A 10,000-nucleotide genomic window follows, 5' to 3' on the forward strand; every position below is an offset into this window, starting at 1 on the left:
CACACACACACACACACACACACACACACACACACACACACACACACACACACACACACACACACACACACACAGAAGACAAGATGAAGACAAATAGAGAAAAACTGAGCCACAGAGCAGGGAGCAGATTTGGTCTTTTGTCCACAAATTTTGCGATAGTATAAACCGGTTTTAAGAAACCGCACATTGCTTGCAATTTCTTCCCTGATTTAAATGATGAACATGCAATGGCTGTCAACAACACAACAAAAGATAACTGGTGACTTTATTGAACTCCACAGGATTCGTCAACATCACCATTGAATGGTGATTTTTCACCATTCAATGGTGGTTTTAATTCGGTTGTGACATAACATATCTGTGTGAAAATATCAATTTTATCATAACAGGAAGTCGCCAATTGTGCAACCAATAGTGTTGTGCTTACCCGCCGTTTTCACAGGCATCAACCTCGCCGCATTGATGCAACTGGTACTGACAATATTCACCATAGTAACCGTCGTCACAGATGCAACGCGTTCCGTTATGCTCATTCTCCGCCACTGGGATGTCGTCGGACAAACGCAGGTTGTTGAATCTGGGACAGTGCAGCGCCTCACACCTGCCATTAATGCCGCAGCGTTCTTTGTCCGCTGTGCAAGCCTGCGGGCAAGCATCACATCTGCTACCATAGTAACCATTGAGGCATTTGCAGGTGTAGCCATCGCGTGTGTCGATACAAGCCGCACCATTGGCGCACGGAGCACTCAGACATTCGTTGTTGTCCTGGCGACACTGATCACCGTCCGGACCACTTCTGCAGTCGCACAAACCCGTTCTGACGTCACAGACTTTCTCCGTCGAGTTACAGCCCATTGTCACGCAAGTCTCCGGGAACGTCTTCGTGCAATTCTGTCCGATGTGTCCCGCCTTGCAGACACAATTCTCGGCACTCCGATCGCATACACGGTTCTCTGAGCAGCCGTGTACACTACAAACGCTGAGAACCGGGTCGGTACAGTTCTGCCCGGTCCAGCCCCGGGAACAGGTACAGTTGTATTGCCCCTGTCGGTCCAGCAGACATAGTGCATCGTTCTTACACGGCTTAGCGCTACACTGCGTGATATTGCAGTACTTGCCGCTAGTGCCGGGGAAGCACTCACATTCAAATGTTTCCAGCAGACTCGTGCAGACGGCAGTGGGATCACAAGGATGCGACGCGCAGTGATCCAGTATCTCAACTTCACAGCTCTCACCAGTAAATCCCCACAGACAGAGACACCGCATGGAATTGTGCATCTCACGACAAGCACCGCCGTTGAGACACTCGCGCGCTGTACAACCCGTACCCGGTATATCGCAGAGCTTTCCGTCATAGCCGCTAGGGCAGCGACATACATACTCTCCCACGCCGTCCACGCATGTAGCGTTGTTGTTGCACTCGTTACCAAGGCAATCGTCCGTGTTCACGTCACACGCATCCCCTTCAAATCCAAACGGGCAGCGGCAGAGGTAATGTGAGTCGCTGCTAGTAATGCAGGTGGCGTTTGGTGCACACGGTAACGAGCTACACGGTGAATTCATTTCTACATCACACTCTCTGCCTGTCAGTCCGGGAGGGCACGAACACGGTTCATATGTGTACTCGTCTTGGCAAAATCCATAGTCATCGCAACGACATGTTGACATGTTCACGACAGCACGAGTAGAGTTTGCGGCTTCTTTCGTCGGCGTTGATTCAGTGGTGTTCACGCTTGCTCCACTGGTTTCTGATGACGGGGATGATGTCATGTTGCCTGATAATGATGATGTCATGTTTCCATTCTCTGTGCCTCCTGTTGACCCGTTAGAAGAAGCATTTTCTGTTTTCGGTTGAGCAAACAAGGAAGATCGTGATGTTGAGGATTGGGTGGGCATTACGTCCAGGGGTGATGCTGATGCCATATCTGCAGCGGTGGACTGTGATGGCATTTCCCATGCAGGATCTGGGTAAAGTGGATATGCTGGCACCTGTTGGCCATAGGCATCAGTTGGCATTGGGAATGCTGCAGGCGAATCAGATGATGTCTGGGTCTGTGTTGTTGATGAAGTAGAGTTTTCAGGTATTGTAGTATTTGCCATATTTGTATCGTTTACAGAGTATGAACTGCGAGACTGGTTCAGTACTGGTACTGAGAAGTCAGGAGCAGTCACATTGCCGGAAATGGGGTCTGATGGAGATACCCAGTCTCTGGTTGTGTTTGATACGGGTGTGGTGTCTGATACAGATGCTGGGTCTCTGGTTGTGTTTGATACGGGTGTGGTGTCTGCGTCGGGCACTGCAGATGTTGCTGATGTATTCGTAGTAAGCATGGGTGATACGTTGGTACTGCTGCTGGTGTTGCTGCTGGTGTTGTTGCTGCTGCTGTTGCTTGTGCTGGTGTTGTCGCTGTTGCTTGTGCTGCTGTTGCTTGTGCTGCTGGTGTTGCTGCTTGTGCTGCTGGTGTTGCTGCTTGAGCTTGTGTTGTCGCTGTTGCTTGTGCTGCTGGTGTTGCTGCTTGTGCTGCTGGTGTTGCTGCTTGAGCTTGTGTTGTCGTTGTTGCTTGTGCTGTTGCTTGTGCGGCTGGTATTGTTGCTGTTGTCGCTGCTGCTGTTATTGTTGTTGTTGATGTTGCTTGTGCTGCTAGTGTTGCTGTTGCTGCTGTTGTCACTGTTGCTGCCGGTGCTGCTGGCATTGCTGCTGCTGTTGTCACTGCTGCTGCTGTTGCTGTTGCTGCTTGTGTTGCTGCTGCTTGCGTTGCTATTGGTGGTACTGCTTGTGTTGTTACTAGTGTTGGCGGTGGTGTTGGTGTCTTGAGGAACAGGACTTGCCTGTGACGTGTTGTTCTCAGGAGTTGTTGAAAATACATCTGTGGCGTTTGCTGTTGTCGTCGTTGTGTTGCCGTGGTGTTGACATGTTTGACCATAGTAGTTGTCGATGCAGAGACATGCCGAGCAATCTTTTAGCAGAGCTCCACCATTCTCACAAAGCAAATTGCAGGCTACAGTACACAGTACACAGTACAGGTCAACAGAAAAACACACAATGCAATTACACATAATCACACATTACGGTAAACATTCATACACGCACACACGCACACCCACACACACGCACGCACGCAAACGCACCCACACCCACACGCATACACACACACACACACACGCACCCACCTCCTCCCCCCCCCCCCCACACACACAGCCTAAAAACCAGTATTCGCCATGTCAACCTTACGTTTTCCTAAGGTGAACAGGCATAGTGGTGGCCTGCGGATGCGAACGCTAGTTCGTGTGTTTCTGAACATTCAAGCGATGTCGATGCAGCTCCCGCGAATATTTATTTGTAATTTTATTAATATTATTACTGCTCTGTGTCTGGACGATGTGTTGGTGTATTTAAAAAACAAAGAAGAAGAAAAAGAAGCGAAGGTGCAGGCTAGACAATTCATCAATATGCACCTCGGCTTAAAAAAAAAAATTTTAGTTTTTTTTACCGCATCAGTACACTACTTCAAAGAGGGTCGAACGAGAAACAAAATAATCGAGGGTCATCACCAAGGGAGCTAGTATGTCATCGAGTACCCCAATATGTAAAAACATTCTCAAGGTGTGTCACTGACGCATTTATTGTGCGACTGCCTGTAATGAGTTCTCAACTCTCAACTGGTTCCGCACGAAAACGATGAGTTCTCAACTCTCAACTGATTCTGCACGAAAACGATGACTTCTCAACTCTCAACTGGTTCTGCCCGAAAACGAATATTCGAAGGTAGACATTAGGGATACTGGGAGAGGAAGTGCCGTCGAAAGGGCTCAAAACTCCACACCTTTAAGGCCGGACGTGCCTTTAGACAAAAATTTTAAAATATACTTCAAGTAAGTAAATATTCAAACAATAGGAGGACAGAGAAAGTGTTTTTACTCCGAGTTTCACGCACTAAGCGATCATCATCTGTCCTCCTATTGTTTGAACCAGCTCCCACCACTCGGTATTGAGCACTCTCTTGGACAGCCTGGAACCTCTATGTTTCTGTTTTTTTTTCTCTGTTTTATAAGTAAATATTCTAGAGACGTATCTCGTCATAATTATACAATATGTACCCGCTAGGTTGATATGCAGAAGCGGTATGTATCGCTTAGTCAGGCCGACAATTTAGCCTCACCTGTGCATAGCTAGATTCATACCCTGAGCTCATACCTTCACCGGTGCACCACAACCACCAGCAGCACGCAGCAGTCAACGAACAGTCAGTCCGCACGACCATCACTCAGGGACCACGGACTGTCACGCATATCGCATGCATACGAGTAGTACATCACTACATGGACCACGTGGACGCACTGACCCACTGTGACCCACAGTAACCAGGTAACGCCGTGTGAATGCAACAAACATTCTCGGAAAAAGCTTTAGCTTCGCTGAAGAAAGTGGCTTGACTACTCGCACTTGTGTGCTAGCCCTAGGCTGCTAGGGCCAGTGTCCTCGGCTTTGACCATGTTGACTGGTATACCATATCCATGGACTGGTAGACGCCAAACCGACAGTCTGTGCGTCGCCATGCACGTTGTAGCGCTGGACGTTTTGGAACAAAACGCTGCTCCTGCTTCCGCTGAAAATTATTTTCTTTATCCGTGCTTCATCTTGCTCTTTGCATTGTTTGCTGCCCATCAAGGCATCATGTCCGGCCGCACGCGCAGCATACCAAGTAGTTACCAAGTAGTTACCAAGTTAGTTACAAGTAGCTAGATCTACCTAGCGCAGATATCATGCAAAATTTATTTGCACCACGCCAAGTAGTTTTTCGCTGCTGAAACTGCGTGTGAAAAGTCTCAGGACGTCGCCCAACCCAGGCCATGCAGGCCAGGCCAGGCCGGCCAGGCAGACACCATGCCCATGCCATGGACACTGCACTGATGTCTGTGTACCATGGTCTACTGACTGACTGAGACAGACTCACTGAGTGCATGCATGCAGTACGGGCAGCGCAGCTAGTCTGATCGTAGATTTACGTACCGATCGGTTGCCATGGTCGTGTACCTACAATGGGGCTACATGTAGCTAGCTGCTGCATGCTTTCTCCCTCCATGATCCAGGCTCCAGCCAGGCTCCAGCCAGGTGCAACAGAGTAACCGTTAGTGTTAGTGTCTTGTGGCAACGCAATCAAAACCATCCATGTACACGACCGTATGTGACATAGGCGAGGCGGATGTGCACTTAGCTTAGAAAGTTAGAGTTCGAGCTAGACCTAGCAGACCCTGAAAGTACATGATTGCTTTCCGCCGAAGGTCGTTTGTCAACCATGGACCATGCACCATGCATGCACCATGCTATGGTCAGCTGGCGCAGTTCTGGCAATGGCTGTGGTCAGTGCGCTGGCGAAGACCGACTCAGTGCTTGGTCACAAGTATTAGTTAGTTGGTACGTTGGGCAGAACACATTCTCTATCTTCTCCCATAGGCATAATCTCACAATTGCAGAGCGAATAACACCACGCAACGGAAGCAGTGAGTTGTTGGCTCAGTACAGATCGCACATGAACAAGTAAGTTGCAGTTAGCGGTTACTTTCTGCAACGCCCGTCACTTACTAATAGAAGAGTAGTACATGTAGCGACCAACATTACTCAATCTGCTGCGACCAACATTACTCAATCTGCTGCGGCCAACATTACTCAATCTGCTGCGACCAACATTACTCAATCTGCTGCGGCCAACATTACTCAATCTGCTGCGACTAACATTACTCAATCTGCTTCGACTAACATTACTCAATCTGCTGTGACTAACATTATGTGGATTGGTTGACATGTTGTTAGTCTACTAACCAAGTCCTACAGTATACGATAGTACCCCAGTAGCTCGGTAGAACCAGGGAGTGGTATTGTACTACTCCCTGGTTCTACCCAGGGAGTGGTATTGTACTACTCCCTGGGTAGAACACTTTCCAGCGTTTGCTGCCACTAACCAGTTACCTTCCTTCCATGCTTCTAGCTCTGAGAAACCTTAACGAGCCGTGATCGCTACTACGCACATGACACTAACAACATCTGAAGTGCAGAAACCGGCAGTACTAATGTGTGAATGTTATATGTGTTACAGACGAAGTGCTCTCAAGTCACAGTCTTAGTTTGTCCAATAGTGTAATACCGTACCTGCGCAAGTCCCATTCACACAGTGTACAAACTACAATTTCATGTTATGTGCTCAAAGGTCATCACTGGCCTCTTCAGACACTTCAGTGTACTTTGCAGAGAGCACATTTCGTAGCTAGCGACCGCATTGCGAGGATTCTGACACTATTCTGATCACTGGCAAAGCTGATGGTTCAACAGTGTACCGTTTATGCAGGTTTATGCTATTCGTCTTGTTGTACACGAATACGCAGGAATCAGGATTGCAACATTCCCTGTACTACTTTGGCAGCGCTGCACTATGGAGCGCTATCACAGCCACAGTGCCACCAGCTGTGTGCGGGTTTCAGAAAGGAGAGGCGATTGGTTGATGAAACACTGATTTTGATACGCTAAAAGTGATCGGACACGTGCAAACCCCGCTCGACGGCGTTGGCCGTTGGGCAGTCTTCATTCCATGGGACATTCTACTTGTAGATATCTGTGCACTGTGTCCACACGTGTGTGAATCTGATACAGTCACTTCGTCGATACCGCTTGAGACGCGCACAGCCACATACATGTACATGTAGCTGTACAAATCGCTTTACATTCTATCATAGCAACATGATCATAGCAACAACAGAACCGAAAGAAGCCTATATTTCCGGCCTTAGACTGACAGGTACATACATACATGTGCATGTGCATTGTACAAGTAGTTTCCCATGACTCTGACTCTGAGTGTTCAAACCTGCCTTTAAATACACTTGAACAGCCTTACACTAGTTACAGAGCTCCCAATATGTAGAAACGCACGCACTGAATCTAGGCCTACGGTAGAGGATGGGCAGTAGTGTTTGTAACTCCCAGTACATGTACTATACATGATCATGTACATGTACAACCATCATCACCGATCTCAGTTTCAGAAGCGAAGCATGCACACTTGCATCTACAGTCAGTACTAATGACAAGAATTATTATGATCCAAGAGCATACATGTAACATGTACGTACAAGTAGTCTTGCTTGCACAGTAGTAGTTGAGCGCAGCTACAAAATTGTAGACTAGATCTTTCTTAGATAAAACGCACCACTAGCATAGTTGGCTGGCCACTCAAACAAAACGCCCCTCGATACATCATCATCACCTGTGCTGTACCATTTGTGACGTAAGCATTGCCGGTCACGTAATTCTTGATACGACCAAATAAGGGTACACTCATCCGTACCAATAACCATTAACGGGACAGTACACCTGCGGCCTTACCAATAAAGGGACAGTACACCTGCGGCCTTTGTGCTGAAAATGATCCCATCCTATGTTTCTGATTAAGATTTCCTGTAGACGTGTTTTTTTCCATTAGCCCTTCTTGGAGTCTCCCTCAGCCTCAGGGACAGGCACCCAAAGCCCTCTGTAGGATCTTTGAGCAGGTAATAGGCTGCAACATTTTCAATGTGGAATGCTGTTCCGTGGAGACACGTGCATGATACAGTCAACTGCACACACTATCCTCGTTCCGAGGCAGATGCGACTCTAGCCATCGGCAAGTGCATACTGTGTTCGAATGGATTACATCAAACATTTTTCGCCTTCACTTGGATGTGTTTTCCCGCACAAGAGACGAATTCGCAACGCGTACGGCACATGAAAAGCTTCCAAACACGTGTTGGGACTCATGTAGAGAGAGAGAGAGAGAGAGAGAGAGAGAAAGAGAGAGAGAGAGAGAGAGAGAGAGAGAAAGAGAGAGAGAGAGAGAGAGAGAGAGAGAGAACGAGAGAGAGAGAGAGAGAGAGAGAGAGAGAGAGAGAGAGAGAGAGAGAGAGAGAGAGAGAGAGAGAGAGAGAGAGAGAGGAAATAGGTTGAAGTATGTACCGTGCATGTACACATTATGCTTTTAAAGGCATGCCTGCACGATGTACACATCAAATATATACTTAATGAGAAGATTACGACACGGTCATTGTTATTCTCACTTTCATACCATATGATCGTATTTCTCCATGCCTCTTGCCACTAGTGTATTGTGTTAACCTTTACATTCCTACACATTGCAAACACGTGACTCACCTAGACAAGCTGATTCACTGCTGTTGAGGCACGCCTGGCATGGTCCGGGTTCGGCTGTTAACGACGGGAAACTGAACTCATGAACACTCAGAACGCCAGCACTGGCACCTCCTCCAACACCTCCTCCTGCTGCTGTTTCGGCGGCCGCGGCTGCTTCTGTTACTGCCGTTGCTTCTGTTGTCGTTGCTGCTACATTATCCACGCCAGCAGTGCAGAGAAGATTGGCTTGAATTTGTCTGTCTGTTGACGTGACGATGGTGACGGTTATCTCTGCAGTGGTCCCGTCATGTGCCTTTCGACGGCAGTTCTCCACTAGCCACACCACCGTCTCATACTGTTTCAGGAGAAACTCTGCCTGCAGAGTGCTTTGCAGACTAGCACTGTTACTGTACACGTCACCTTGCAAAACGGAGCAATCCGCTAATCGGTCTGCGCCGTTAACAACTGCATTCGCGTTACTAGTTTCGGTAGTGGCACTAGTGCTACTGCTTGGAGCACTGGTTTGGGCCGTGGTTGTCTGGATAGAGCAAGTCACCACAACCAACGCCGCAAGGACGCCAAAAGCGCCTTTTAGTTTCACACCTTGCAGCGACATCCTACCAACTTCTACAGGTTGGACAAGTGGAAGCAAACCTACCCCGGATCCACCCTTGCACTAATGGCAAAAGGTTGGCGATGACAAAGCCTTAGGTTTAGGACGCTCTAGCTCTTCACCTACATTTGAGTAACTCATGTAGCACGAACGCTCCACACAAACAATTTAACAATATGACACGACCTAGAGCTAACTGCTCGCTCCCCCTGGCATTGGGACAAAGACGATGTCAGTGGAGATTGAGCTCGCTAGCAACGCCAGCCACTACTCACATTGCCTTCCCGACGACATCCAAGTTGAAACCCAGGCATTACCGTCATCACCGCTAGCCATGCGTAGCGGCACCTTAGCGGTGCGTGAAGAGTGTCACTGCGTGATTAGTCGACTGGCAGTGAGACAGATTGGGCAACTAACTTCGTCAGGTGACTTCGTTAGGTGACTTTGTTAGGTGACTTGGGGCCACGGGCACTGAGGGTATTGTACGACAGTCTGACACTAGCTGACGGCTTCTCATCTCACTTGCATACATATCGGGGCAGGGGCCGGTCAATTCTCTCCCATAATCGTCTTTAATCGTCTTTGTGCATGAAAATGTGACGTTATCGCGAACCAACCTCCTAGCTTTGGCCGTGCTTGCGTGTGAACATGTGTGTGTGTGTGTGTCACTGTGCACATGTGCGTAGTTGTGTGTGCGTGTGCGTGCATGTGCACCGTACAATTTCTGCGTGAGTTCGAATTTTGAAGAGAAAAACCCCCCTACACCGTTACACCTGAGCATTACGCTGATAGCCTGGGATCACTGGCTGTCCATAACTAAAATACTTACTCCATTATGTATCTACAGTGCTAGTAGCGACACTAGCGTAGCACGGATCTACACGACACCTGTGGCTGTGTATAGCGGGTACGGGGGATAGGTTGGCACCACTGCGGCACTGGCTGTCCATATATAGTACGTACATAATCATTGTACTGTAAACGTTAGTAGTGTTGCGTGCTGCATGGTGTGACAAACCTCTGCCTAATACTAAAAGCAAGAGTGGTTTTTTTAAATTATAACAAACTTGATTTGAAGTTTTTTTGGTTTGGGTTTGAAATTCTTTATTTTACACATGCATTTTTCTGATTTCTTCTCCAGTGTATGATTTATTGCATTTTTAAACCATTGTGTTAATTTGCCAGTAAAAGAGGCCGGAAAAAAGAGTAGGGTTGTATACTCTTGGTAA

At 47.9% G+C, this 10,000-nt stretch overlaps 1 protein-coding gene across 1 annotated transcript in view; it reads right to left on the reverse strand.

The window, feature by feature from the left end:
* The window catches only part of LOC135826456 (mucin-3A-like), a 15,917-nt gene extending 6,909 nt beyond the window's left edge, over nucleotides 1–9,008 (reverse strand). The window contains exons 1-2 of the mRNA XM_065339062.1: nucleotides 8,180–9,008; nucleotides 428–2,999 (exon numbers count right to left, since the gene is read on the reverse strand). Coding sequence (XP_065195134.1) covers nucleotides 428–2,999; nucleotides 8,180–8,774 — 3,167 coding nt within the window. The 5' untranslated portion in view covers nucleotides 8,775–9,008. The remainder of the gene's footprint in view (nucleotides 1–427; nucleotides 3,000–8,179) is intronic.
* Between the last annotated feature and the right edge of the window lie 992 nt (nucleotides 9,009–10,000).

The sequence above is a fragment of the Sycon ciliatum genome, chromosome 10, assembly GCF_964019385.1.
Source record: "Sycon ciliatum chromosome 10, ocSycCili1.1, whole genome shotgun sequence".
Taxonomy (NCBI): Eukaryota; Metazoa; Porifera; class Calcarea; order Leucosolenida; family Sycettidae; genus Sycon; species Sycon ciliatum.